General features: G+C 46.3%; 2 protein-coding genes across 2 annotated transcripts; both read left to right on the top strand.

Annotated features, from left to right (window-relative positions):
* The first annotated feature begins 1,000 nt into the window (after positions 1–1,000).
* lztr1 (leucine zipper like post translational regulator 1) lies at positions 1,001–9,718 on the top strand. Its single transcript, XM_083673696.1, has 20 exons — positions 1,001–1,282; positions 1,370–1,432; positions 1,529–1,585; positions 1,671–1,750; positions 1,850–1,958; positions 2,090–2,173; positions 2,272–2,329; positions 2,453–2,592; positions 2,750–2,951; positions 3,657–3,701; positions 4,172–4,282; positions 4,388–4,480; positions 4,632–4,727; positions 4,910–5,099; positions 5,427–5,596; positions 5,682–5,965; positions 6,299–6,448; positions 6,702–6,807; positions 7,248–7,328; positions 7,927–9,718. The coding sequence occupies exons 1-20, from the start codon at positions 1,131–1,133 to the stop codon at positions 8,041–8,043; spliced, it is 2,388 nt and encodes a 795-aa protein (XP_083529822.1). The 5' UTR covers positions 1,001–1,130; the 3' UTR covers positions 8,044–9,718.
* A 1,757-nt stretch (positions 9,719–11,475) lies between these two features.
* Positions 11,476–12,290, top strand: cldn26 (claudin 26; the record flags this gene model as incomplete). The annotated part of the gene is given in 3 exon segments (XM_083672822.1): positions 11,476–11,515; positions 11,518–11,615; positions 11,619–12,290. Coding segments are annotated over 3 exon segments (810 nt in total).
* Between the last annotated feature and the right edge of the window lie 1,406 nt (positions 12,291–13,696).

The following is a 13,696-nucleotide window of genomic DNA, read 5'->3' as shown; positions in this document are numbered from 1 at the left end:
ATTTTTGTTGAAATAAGCACACAGTACCCAACAAAAAGTAATTTTGAGCTTTAAAATTTACATATTGGTGGAATTACATGTCATTTTACACATGCCTATTATATTTTTATGAACTGGACTGCAAACTTTTTCAAAGATTGCAATACATCTCTGGTACCACTCTACTCGGGAGCACTTCTAGAATGCATATCAGGTGAGTTTGAATCTAAAGCGATGTCATAGCAAATTTCTCTGGCTATTTACTCGACCATACACCTCAACGTGCCTAATTTGCACCGTGTAGGACATAAAATGGACTGTAAAGAAATATTGAAAAGTAGTGAAATTGTTGGGTAAAGTTGAATTTGTGCTCTTATTTTGAAGAAATCCTCACTTCCACACATTAACGTTGACCGGACGTAGGTGGGCGGAGTTCCACTATTGCAGCTCTGAGAACAGGTCGTGGGCGATTTGGTTGCTAGTTTGTTTTGCTACAAGAAAATGTAATATGCGCGTATTAAATGACTTTTTGATTAATTGCCTCCAAGTCGTTGAAGTATTTTGAGGAAGAAGGTGGACATAGTTGAGCTAACGCTACCATACATTTGTTCCCGATAATGTCATCTTATTTCAGTCAGTGCAGAGGATAGCTAGCTACCTTGCTAATTCCTCCAGTGAGTTCCCAGCCAGTCATCAGCAGCAGGGCTTCATCAGCTTCATCAGCTTCATCAGCTCCATCAGCTTCATCAGCTTCATCAGCTTCATCACCAGCAGGGCTTCATCAGCTTCATCAGCTTCATCAGCTTCATCAGCTTCATCAGCTTCATCAGCTTCATCAGCTTCATCACCAGCAGGGCTTCATCAGCTTCATCAGCTTCATCAGCTTCATCACCAGCAGGGCTTCATCAGCTTCATCAGCTTCATCAGCTCCATCAGCTTCATCACCAGCAGGGCTTCATCAGCTTCATCAGCTTCATCAGCTCCATCAGCTGCTCCTAAAACCATGTAAAACCACCAGACATGGTCGCTTGCTAGGTGCTAGGTGCTCGGTGCTAAGCTAGATAAATGCCAGGCAGCTGGCCGCTTGGCTGTTGATCCCAGCGGACACACCAACAGCTAAGTGGGGTTGAATGTGATGGTCTCCGGCAACCATGTCGTGTAAATCCACCAAAGTCGCCCCGAGTGTTGATTTCGACCATAGCTGCTCGGACAGTGTGGAGTATTTGACACTCAATTTCGGTCCATTTGAGACTGTCCATCGCTGGAGAAGACTCCCACCGTGTGATGAGTTTGTTGGTGCAAGGTAACCAGCTGGAACATGATCTATCTTGACATATTTTTGAAGTGCAGACAGTATTGCTCATCTTTCTACCTCTCTGTTATGATGCAGGCGCAGCAAGCACACTGTTGTGGCATACAGGGATGCCATCTATGTTTTCGGGGGTGATAACGGGTAAGAGGTGTTTTGGTTTGCACTGGCATCCCCTGTGATGGTGGAGTTATAGTTGTGTTTACTAATGTCTTCCCCTTGCCTCAACCCTCCATGCAGGAAGAACATGCTGAATGACCTGTTGCGCTTCGATGTCAAAGATTGCTCGTGGTGTCGGTAAGGATTTTCGGCATCAATTCGTGGAGAAACGTCCCTGTCGGTATTATCATAGGCTTCATCATCTGTGTGATATCTGTTACAGAGCCTTCACCACAGGCACCCCGCCTGCACCCAGGTACCACCACTCTGCTGTTGTGTATGGCAGTAGCATGTTTGTTTTTGGTGAGTTGATATATAGAGATTTCTCTTCCTTTTTCTCCAGTTTGTGCTACATGACTGCATAGGTGTATAATACTGCGTCTTCCATCTAAAACATTTCAGGTGGATACACCGGAGATATCTACTCAAACTCCAATCTGAAAAACAAAAATGACCTTTTTGAATACAAGTTTGCAACCGGACAGTGGACCGAATGGAAGGTGGAAGGCAGGTAATGTATTATCCATAGGAATGTATGCATGTGTCATACACCTGCTGATTAAACCTCAAAATCAGTAGCTGCCCATATAACTTCAGACAGCAGTATTATAACGTTACGACGTTGCTTGGTCTACATTTCAGTTTGCCGGTGGCCAGGTCAGCCCATGGTGCCACAGTCTACAGTGATAAGCTATGGATATTTGCTGGCTACGATGGAAATGCCAGGTAGGTTTGTCTGATGATTTAATATTTATATCTATATTCCTCAACCTATATTTACCTAAAAAATTTAACTTGTCTGTCATTGTTTTCTGTGCCTGCAGGTTGAATGATATGTGGACCATCAGTCTTCAGGATCGAGAGCATGCCTGTTGGGAGGAGGTATGAATCCAGTGCCTTCCTCAGGAGAAGGAACATCTCAAGACTATTCACAATAAATTCAACCACACAAAATGCACATGAGTTGCATCAAGAACTAATGACGTATTTTGGTGTGAACCTCAGATTGAGCAGAGCGGTGAGATTCCCCCCTCCTGCTGCAACTTCCCTGTGGCTGTGTGCAGGGACAAGATGTTTGTGTTCTCTGGCCAGAGTGGAGCCAAGATCACAAACAACCTCTTCCAGTTTGAGTTCAAGGGCCGCATGTGAGTAAGACCCAGTCCAGGTTCCAACTCTTTGGAATTAATTGGCACCCAAGGATGTTTTCTAGACACATTCCTGATTAAAACCACAGGTGTGCTGATCTCAGGGCGTCATGTGTCAGAGATGAGGTTCTTTTCTTTTTTCCATCCCTGTGTTCAGGTGGACACGCATCCCAACAGAGCACCTGCTGCGAGGTTCCCCTCCGCCCCCTCAGAGACGCTACGGTCACACCATGGTGGCCTTCGACCGCCACCTGTACGTGTTTGGAGGGGCCGCTGACAACACCCTGCCCAACGAGCTGCACTCCTACGACGTCGACTCCCAGACCTGGGAGGTGATCCAGCCGAGCCTGGACAGTGAGGTACTGGACGTGAACCAGACGTGACTGAGGAGGGTTGTAGTGACTGCACCACTCACCCGTCTGCTCTGTATCCCAAAAGCAGATGTGGGAGCATGAATCAGAATCAGAATTATTTGGTAGTACATTTGCACATACAGGAAATTGACTTGGTGAGGTTGGTGCATGGCACATAAAAAACAAATGGCAAATATTGACAAGAAATTTACAAAATAGCAAAAATATTAACAAAATAGCAATAACAAATTTACAAAAAAGAGCAGCAGAACAATCCATCTTGTAGGCTGTGTGAGACTAAGTGGCAATGAGGCTAGAGGCTGTGGAGTGGTTATGGGACGTTATTGGTTATGACCTGTGTGTTATCCATGCATTGTTATAGTTTAGGTTGTTTTGAAGAAAGAACCCATGTCTGTGTGTTGGTTAGACTGACGAGACTAAAGAACGTTCCCTACATCCGCTGCAGGGCAGCTTGTTCATTGTGATGTTGTGATGTTGTTCATTGTGACGTTGTTCATGGTGATGTTGTTTGTTGTGATGTTGTTCATTGTGACGTTGTTCATGGTGATGTTGTTTGTTGTGATGTTGTTCATTGTGACGTTGTTCATTGTGATGTTGTTCATTGTGACGTTGTTCATTGTGACGTTGTTTGTTGTGACGTTGTTTGTTGTGGATGTGTTTTGAAGTACTACTGCTCTCTACCTTTTACAGGACCCCTTTGGAAACGAGATGACCTCATCTCAAGGGTCAATCCTGGTAAAAGAGCTTTAATCAAATCTAAAATGTTTCTTCTTATACCTACTTGCTTTCTGTATTTTTTCTTTATTAACATTGAACGTAATCAGCAGCGTATGGTAGTTTCCCCTTGTGAATTACAGACAAGTGGGTTACAGCCTTCAGGTATGTAGTTTTGCCTGATGAAGGGGTCACATTCTATTTTATAGGACATTACCAAACAAATCTGGTCACAAGCTATGGACCACTTAGTCTGTCATTATATGACTGCTCTGTATCCTCCGGACCTGTGTCTATGGATCTGTGCCAATGAGTCACTGCAGGGGATTTTAAAACTAGGCCTGAAGAGCGGAAAAGGACTCTCCTGCCTCTCTTATTAAAGGCTGATCTAATCTGCTGTGCCCTCTTTCCAGTTATTTTGTAAGGATCTCCAGCCAAACCCATGGGGTATTTCCTCTGTCCAGGTTGTTCTGATTTCTGTGTGTCTACAGATGCCCAGCGGCAGACTCTTCCATGCGGCTGCTGTGATTCAGGACGCCATGTACATCTTCGGTGGGACAGTGGACAACAATGTGCGCAGCGGGGAGATGTACAGATTCATGGTAAGAGTCTGTGTAGGGTGGGGTTAGAATTGACAAGCCTCTGCTCTCGGTTTCTACTTTGGTTTCTACTCCTGCTAATCAGTTGTGCTGTTCTTTTTTCTGCAGTTTTCCTGCTACCCGAAGTGCACCCTCCATGAGGACTATGGCAAACTCTTTGAGAACCGGCAGTTCTGTGATGTGGAGTTTATCCTGGGGGAGGTGAGTCCTCATGGCCGTCATGTGCTGTTGGGAGACTGAGCTTCTCTCTCTCTCTCTCTCTCTCTCTTTCTTTCTCTCTCTTTCTCTCTCTCTCTCTCTCTCTCCCCTCACCTCACCTCACCTCCCTGCTGCTGTTTCTGTCACCATGCAGAGGGAGGAGAGAGTCCTGGGTCACATTGCCATTGTGACTGCTAGATGCCAGTGGTTACGTAAGAAGATTCTGCAGGCACGGGATCGGCAGAGACAGGTGAGGCTCCTCCCTCCATCTCATACCGCACCCTTACTGTTTCTCCATGCTTAGAGTTCTCCATCACTGAATGGAAGTGATAAACGGCCAAGACTCAACCACAGCTTGTAAACGCAATCTAGTCTAGTCACTGCTGAAGGCACGTTTCTGTAGTAACTATCTGCTCTCTCCTGTCTCTATAGAAGAGTAAACAGGAGAGCAGTGAGGAGAGTGAGGAAGGGGGGGCCGGAGGTCCAAAGGACGTCCCAGGGGGGACACGGCCGTCTGGGACACAGCCGATGCTGGAGGTGTTCATAAGGGAGGCAGAGGCTCAGCCCTTTGAGGTGCTGATGCAGTTCCTGTACACAGACAAGATCCAGTACCCTCGCCGAGGTCAGCGCTCAGTTACATTTACATTCATGGCATTTAGCAGACGCCTTTATCCAAAGAGACTTACAACAAATACATTTGTCTAAGTAAATAAATCATCTATACATCAGTGGTCATAAGAAAAAGTAATCTATGCTAGGACCAGGGGCTGTTGGCAGTCACAATGGTAGAAGAAGGAAGAAATGTAACACCTGCTCATCCCTGTTGATAACAGTTTATTCTCATATTACTGCCTGAATCATCCAAAGAACCTGAATCATCCAAAGAACCTGAATCATCCAAAGAACCTGAAGTCAAATGACGGCATTTGTCCCCCTCTTGTCTTCTTAGGTCACGTCCAGGACGTCCTCCTGATCATGGACGTCTATAAGCTTGCACTGAGCTTCCAGCTGTCGAGGCTGGAACAGCTCTGTGTGCAGTACATTGAGGCGTCAGTGGACCTCCAGAATGTTCTGAGCGTGTGTGAGAACGCCAACAAGCTGCAGCTGGACCAGCTGAAGGTAGGTCGCTTGAGGAGGTTCAGAACATGACGCAATGATTGTTTCCTGTCGACCCGACCCGACACATTCCCACTTTCTATTTCAGGAGCATTGCCTGAACTTTGTGGTGAAGGAGACGCACTTTAACCAGGTGATCATGACGAAGGAGTTTGAGCATCTGTCCACGCCTCTGATAGTAGAAATAGTTCGGAGGAAGCAGCAGCCTCCACCCAGGGTGTACTCAGACCAGCCTGTGGACATAGGAACGTCCCTGGTGCAGGACATGAAGGCCTACCTCGAGGGAGGCGGCTTGGAGTTCTGTGACATCGTCCTGCTGCTGGACGGACACCCTCGCCCCGCCCATAAAGCCATACTCGCTGCTCGCTCCAGGTACCGTCCAGGTCAAACCTGCAGGCTCGGCTGTTCGGAGTGTGGATGACTCACATTGAGTGACATTGCCTGACTATAGTGGTGTTCATGTATGGAAGTGGTTTGATACGTCTCCTCCCTCTCTCCCTCCCTCCATCTCTCCATCCTCCCTCCCTCCCTCCATCTCTCCATCCTCCCTCCCTCTCTCCATCCTCCCTCCCTCTCTCCATCCTCCCTCCCTCTCTCCCTTCCTCCATCTCTCTCTCCCTCTCTCTCTCTCCCCCTCCCTCCCTCCCTCCCTCCCTCTTCCCATGTATGAAAGTGGTTTGATACGTCTCCTCCTCTCCCCCACAGCTACTTTGAGGCGATGTTCCGGTCCTTCATGCCCGAGGACGGCCAGGTGAACATCTCCATAGGGGAGATGGTGCCCAGTCAGCAGGCCTTTGAGTCCATGCTGCGCTACATCTACTACGGCGACGTCAACATGCCTCCGGAAGATTCTCTGTATCCTCCATCTCATCAGTTTGCAATGAAATAATATGCGGTTATATATATAAACTACGAAGGAACACATATGGAATTATGTAGTAAACAAAAAAGTGTTAAACAAACCAGAATATGGTTTATATTTTAGATTCTTCAAAGTAGCCACCTTTTGATATATATATATAGGCGGTACTTTTACCGCAAATGATGATTCTGTATGTTCTTTAGAGAGGATAAATATGCATATTATTACCTTGACTCTTGTTGACAGTTACCTGTTCGCAGCACCATATTACTATGGTTTCTCCAACAACAGACTACAGGCCTACTGCAAGCACAACCTGGAGATGAACGTCACTGTAGAGAACGTCCTACAGGTACTGGATTTGACAGTCATTACATTACTGTGATCTAATTGCACATGCAGCCAATATGAAATACTCTTCAACTCATTTCCTGGTAAAGATGTTATGTCTGTACAATATTAACTTTCAGGAGGAGGCCCAAGTCATGAGAAGTGTTATTGCTAGACTACATCACTATGCCATGATGTCTGGCAGCACTGTAGTCCTGGTGTTGTGTTTTGAAAAGAATGATCAGTCATGCATCCATGGGCATATTCAACGTAGCACATCCCTCAATTAAATCATTCTGACAAGAGCCCATATCTGCAGAATGATTTAAGTGCATGTGCAGCTCTCTGTGATCAGCTCTCTCTCCTGGTCAGGGCTCACATGGTTCGGTCTGTAGCTATGCAACCTTTGTGTGCCGTTCCAGAGGTATGCAGGTCTTGTCCTCACTCAGTTCATCCTTTCAGATCCTGGAGGCGGCAGACAAAACCCAGGCCCTGGACATGAAGAAGCACTGCCTGCACATTATTGTTCACCAGTTCATCAAGGTGGGTGGGCTGGTGTCTGGAGCCCTGGGGGGCTGCTGCCCCCCACTCTGCAACTAAGCTAGCTAAGCTAACCCCCTAGCCCTTTCTTCCTTGTGGGAAACTGACCCTCTTACCCAGAAGGATTACTCTTCTTCTGTCTGCTCGGAAGAGAGGCGAAACAGCCAGGCTAACCCTAACCCTAACCCAGGCTGGCCTAACCCTAACCCAGGCTAACCCTAACCCTAACCCAGGCTGGCCTAACCCTAACCCTAACCCTAACCCAGGCTGGCCTAACCCTAACCCAGGCTGGCCTAACCCTAACCTAGGCTGGCATTACAAGCCCCTTATCCCTCTCTGCTGTAGGGTCACAGTGCCAATCTGAGCAGAGTTAGTTTAAATGAACCAGTAACAACAGTGCAGTTCTCTTGTTTAACATTATGTTACAGTTAATTCCCTTATGCATCAGCCTTTTTTTGTTTTCTGCAGTTTTCGTTTTTTACCTGCTATATTTTTTACTTTGTCTATCTTTATCTGCCAATTTGGCTTTGCTTGAATATGTTGCTCTCCTGATTGAGGTCTTTATTTACCGTTTTATTTTTGCTTTCCTCCCCCTCCAAAGGTGTCCAAGCTCCCCAACCTGAGGTCCCTCAGTCAGCTGCTGCTGCTGGACATCATCGAGTCCCTGGCCACACACATATCAGACAAACAGTGTGCTGAGATGGGATCCGACATATAGGAGAAGCTGGTGGTCCTCTCAGTGAAGCCCCCCCTTCCCTGTCTCCTTGGCCTTCCCTGTCTCCTTGGCCTTCCCTGTCTCCTTGGCCTTCCCTGTCTCCTTGGCCTTCCCTGTCTCCTTGGCCTTCCCTGTCTCCTTGGCCTTCCCTGTCTCCTTGGCCTCTGCAGCACTTTTCCTCATTCCCAGCTCCAGCACAGATCCTTAGATGTTACTGTGGACCGTCCACTCCTCACATCCTGGCCCTGACATGACCTTTATCTATGCTGGTTTACATTCTATCAGATCTCTTAATTGATCCTGTGTGAATGAGCTGTGGGAGGACTACTGAACTCTGGAAGACGTTACCCAGTACTGTACGTCTGAGCCAGGATGGAGAGTGCTGATCGTGACGATTGCACTAGCTTTAAGGAACCCCCTCATCCTTGTTCATTTAGCTTTGCATGATTTATGACCCTTTGATCTATTTATTCCCTCATTTATTCACCTTATTATTTCAGTGTAAAAACCAAATCACAGTTCAACGGTCCTCTGCACATGTTGAGATGTTACATACACTCATGAAACACTTTATTAGGAACACCTGTACACCTTCTCATGGTGGAGGAACACCTGTACACCTTCTCATGGTGGAGGTGGTGGAATGGTGTGGGGAATGTTTTCTTGGCACACTTTGGGCCCGTTAATACCAATCAAACATCGCTTGAATGCCACAGCCTGTTTGAGTGTTGTTACTGACCATGTGCATCCCTTCATGGCCACAATTGACCCATCTTCTAATGGCTCCTTCCAGCATGATAATGCTCCATGTCACAAAGCTAAAGTCGTCTCAAACTGGTTTGATGAACATGACAATGAGTTCAGTGTTCTTCAGTGGCCTTCCCAGTCACCGGATCTGAATCCAATAGAACACCTTTGGGAGGTGGTAGAACGGGAGATTCACAGCTTGAAAGACCTGAAAAATCTGCAGGAATTGCGTGATACAATCATGTCATCATGGACCAGAATCTCAAAGGAATGAATGAATCAACGCCACGAAGAATTGAGGCTGTTTTGAGAGCAAAGGGAGGCCCTACCCAGTATTAGTATAGTGTTCCTATAAAGTGCTCAGTGAGTGTATATGTATTACCTTTGTCTGACATATGCAGTACAATAATCCATATTGGTTGCACTATAAGAATAATATTCAATATTAAGTTAAGACATACAGTAGTCTCTGTGGAGCTTGTTTTCCCAAGCAGCTGAATCAGAGTTGTTGTTACATGTAATGTACCTTCACTGTTCATTGTAGTATCATGTATTTGTTACCTTTGCTGATGAATGAAGATTATTGCTAGCATTCAACATGGTGATGACAGAATGTGATCACAGCAAGTTTTGAAGTCAAGAAGGCTTCCTGTGAGCTAGCATATGACTCAGCTATTTGTTTTGTTTCCTGTTAGTGGCTTAAATTTACTGAATGTTTGACATTAGCACACAGGACTGATATGTGTCATTACATATAATGAACCAGCTGCTATTACAGTTGGAGGAATAAGAGCTCTGCTACAGTTGGAGGAATAGGAGCTCTGCCCTGTTATTTGATTTATGTCTCTATGACAACAGGATATTTAGTGATGCGTTTGCTCACACTGGCTCCATGTACTCAATGCCTTAATAAATGACCTGTTTAAATTCATCAAGGTACTGTAGCTTTACTTCTGAATTTAGTCCTTGTGTGTCACCCCAACATTTGATTGATTAAACTGTATTTCAGTAGATTTAAACTGTACTGTAAACTGAGGGATAATTTGTTAGGGATAATTTGAGTGGGAAGTCCATGTCCGTGTGTGTGCAGAAGTGTGATGGCTCCTAAAATAGGTGCCCAAAACCCTTCCAAGATAAAATCTGAAGAAATCCCTTTTTTTTAAGAAACCCTGATTCAGTTTAGCTGATCACTTCTAGTCTCTGTCTATTTCACCTGCTGTGTGCTGTCCACCCTGTCAACCGTTCCCTGACCTGAAACATAAGAGTAGAAGAGACTGACTGACTTGATACTAGCACAATGGGTCTCATTCTCTCTGACACAGATGCTCCCGACACTGGTTGCCAGAGTGTGCAATGGACACGGCCTTCAGCCGTCAGGCTGCAGCAATGGACACGGCCTTCAGCCGTCAGGCTGCAGCAATGGACACGGCCTTCAGCCGTCAGGCTGCAGCAAGTGGAGTTATTTGTAATTGGCATCTCTGCTGGCACACGGCAGCCAGGGTCGGGGAGCTTGGTTTCAGCTCCCTCTCCAGATGCTGCCATTCTGCATGACAGACTCATGTGGCATTGAGTTTGACTAAACCCAGAACTATGGGTTCGCCAGTGAGGTGAATATGGTCGCAAACGCCCACTTGAGGAAGATTGTGGACTGATTGTGGACAGCCATTGTCACAGCAGGTGATGGTGGCGTCAGAGCTGAAGGAGACCTCCAACCCAGGTGAAATCATTACCCTTTTTCTCAGCCTATTAGCAATGTCCTGCAGCAGTTTCGGATTCCACAGATATGTGGAAGATAAGCCAGCACAATGCACCTTTCAATGAGGGGGCAAATTCCTGCAATTTAGACCAGGTTATCAAAGGCAAGGCATGGTACAAGTGATCCTGGAACACAAATGTTGATATATTTCTATATGCATGCTGCAACCATGGCAATATCTAGCTAGATCAATCTTAGAGCCAATAGGCAAATCATTATATTCTCTAGTCTGTTCTCCACTCTGTCTAATACGCCTCAGTCCGAGTCTCATCTTCACACTCATCTCCTGGCACGGCTCTTTGAGGATGCTAAATGTGACTCAATTAAAAAGCCCCCAGCTGAATGGCCGGATAGTGTTTCCTGTTCCCTGCCAGCTATACAACAAGATCCCTAAAACCCCACAGTGGACCTCACCAAGTGTTGGGCCCTTTGTAAGTAGTAGTGCTCTGAGCACAAGGTACTATTCATAGTGTTGACACTTGAGCCACTTGGCAAATCAACGGATTTTCTCCAGCTTTCTTAAAAGATGAGAAAAAACTTGACTGCAATTAAGACCCAATCTCATAAGCTCATATCAGTGACTTCAGCACAGAATTCATTTGAAGTAATTAGTGCTACAAGAAGCAGAGTTGAACATTCAACAAGTCTACAGAATTGGGCCGCTCTGGACACCCTTGGGAGAGTTTTTGGCCCTTCATCTTTTTGGTTGTTCCCCATGGCCAAGTTGCTCATGTTTCACTCATTTGAGGCTACTTGTGCAGTGCACACACTCAGCCCATATTCCCACTAGACATATCTGGTTTCATTTAAAAACAGTGCTCATTGTTCTCTATGACGATATTTATCACTACGACAAAACAGTATGTCTGTTGTAATGCCACAGGACCTGGGATAATCTCCCGGTGATCAGGTGCATTTTATTAAGACGCTGGATGAGACGGGCTGACTGGGTCGGTCCAAGTGCTGCCACAGGAGGGGGGACGGGCTACTCAGTCGCTCACAAACCTTTCTTTGGCCCGGACAGAGTAACAGAGAGAGGAGCAGAGAGAAAGAGTGTGAGGGGTGTGAGACATAAGGAGAGACACAGAAGATGGTGTTTCTGACCACGAAAATGATGCAGAGGACTGCACTCTTCGTCTCATTCGGGGGTCTGGTCACTACCCTCATCACCACCTTCCTCCCTCTTTGGAAAACCATGAACTCAGATCTGAATGAGGTGGAGAACTGGTACTCTGGGCTGTGGCACACCTGTATCTTCACTGAGGAGGTTGGAGTGCAGTGCAAGGCCTACGAGTCCATCCTGGTCCTGCCTGTGGACCTGCTGGCTTCCCGGGTGCTCATGCTGGTGTCTATAGGCACTGGTACCCTGGCGGTGGTGGTGGCCTTCCCGGGGCTGGACGGGGTGGAGCTGTGTTCTGGGAGGCAGGGATTGAAGAGAGGGCTCCTCATCCTCAGTGGGGTGCTGTCCTGGGTGTCAGGCCTCACCACCCTGGCTCCGGTCTCTCTGGTGGCCTATGTGACTGTGGTGGAGTTCTGGAATGAGAGCATACCTGACGTGGTGCCACGCTGGGAGTTTGGGGAGGCCATGTTCTCTGGGTGGTTCTCTGGTTTCATCCTGGTCATCGGTGGCACCCTCCTCTTCATAGCTGTGTGCATGGCAGAACATGACCAGCAGCCACCCAGCCTCCCCTACACCCCCCATGAGAAGACAAGGACACAGCACTACTTAAAGACAGAGGTTCTATAGTTTCATTCAAAGATTCAACCATGTGCATGTTGCTAATACCTGATGTAAATTACATTAGAATGCTAAAAGAAGCTATGGTTGACTATGTGAACTGTTTTGAGATGTTCAAAGTCACTTTTGAAATGTTTCAAAGCCATATGTGTACATTTTGATACTGTTGAACATGTATAAAGTATTTCTGATGGAAAAGTGCAATGAAAGCCTTTGTTGGTTCCCTGTCTGCTGTCTTTCATTTGTTATTAGCATGAGCCTGTTGGGTGATGTAATCAGACTCTCCTGCTTCATTCCTGTGAGTCTCTTCTCGTTCATGGAGCTGAATGGATGGTGTCTGTCTCGCTGCGCAGGTTTATCAGCTAACGGGGATAAAAGAGATTGTATCAACTAAATGTCCTTTTAACGTTGAACAGTATTTAAATGAGGTTTAAAGAAAATATGTTCGAAAAAATAGAGGAAAATTAGATAACTTTGAAGTAATGTTTTTCCAGAATCACTAGAACTCTTGATGGTCCCTGATCAATATAACATGATATAGAGGGACTATTTACTTAGCAATGCAAAGCTTTAGTGAAGCCAAGGCCAGTTTGAATAAGCATGGCAATTGCTGAGATTCATTGCACTGGGGAGATAAATCCAATCTCAGCTGAGAACGCCCAGAGTCTGAGCAGTGCCTGTATAGGAGTGAAAGCCCAGAGTCTGAGCAGTGCCTGTATAGGAGTGAAAGCCCAGAGTCTGAGCAGTGCCTGTATAGGAGTGAAAGCCCAGAGTCTGAGCAGTGCCTGTATAGGAGTGAAAGCCCAGAGTCTGAGCAGTGCCTGTATAGGAGTGAAAGGGCATTAAGAGGAGTTTAATAAGAGATGCATTCCAAAGCTGCAGGTCCTGTGTTGTGTTTCGTTTGGGGGAGGGACTTGGTCACACAAGGTTGCCTGGGTTCCTAATGCACATTCTGGCTGAGGGACACTGTACTGCACATTCTGGCTGAGGGACACTGTACTGCACATTCTGGCTGAGGGACACTGTACTGCACACGCTGTGAAGAAACAGTGTAAATGTACAAGAGGAACAATGGCCAAACAATTAAAACATTTTGTCACAAAAAGTGGCATTTGCAACTTGCAAGTTTTACTGTAATGTACAGTTGTGGTTCTGTGTGGTCTAGTATTTGATTCCATTTAGAGAAAGTGACTGTAAGGGTTAACCCCAGACCTCAAGCTGCTGACAGAAGCATTTTGAGAGGCTTTGGTATCATAGCCCATAAATGATTCAATCATGTGGGATACTCCTCTAATCTGGGTTTCTGGAGCGCATGGCGGTCCCCGGGTGACTGTGCGGATTGGAGTACTCCTGTAATTAAATTAAACTGAGTGATGTACTGGTGATGTAATATGGCCCTCCCCCCCCTCCCCCTG

This window comes from Argentina silus (assembly GCF_951799395.1).
Source record: "Argentina silus genome assembly, chromosome: 7".
NCBI lineage: Eukaryota > Metazoa > Chordata > Actinopteri > Argentiniformes > Argentinidae > Argentina > Argentina silus.
The sequence above is the reverse complement of the archived record's forward strand: the minus strand, read 5'-3'. Positions and strand labels throughout refer to the sequence as shown.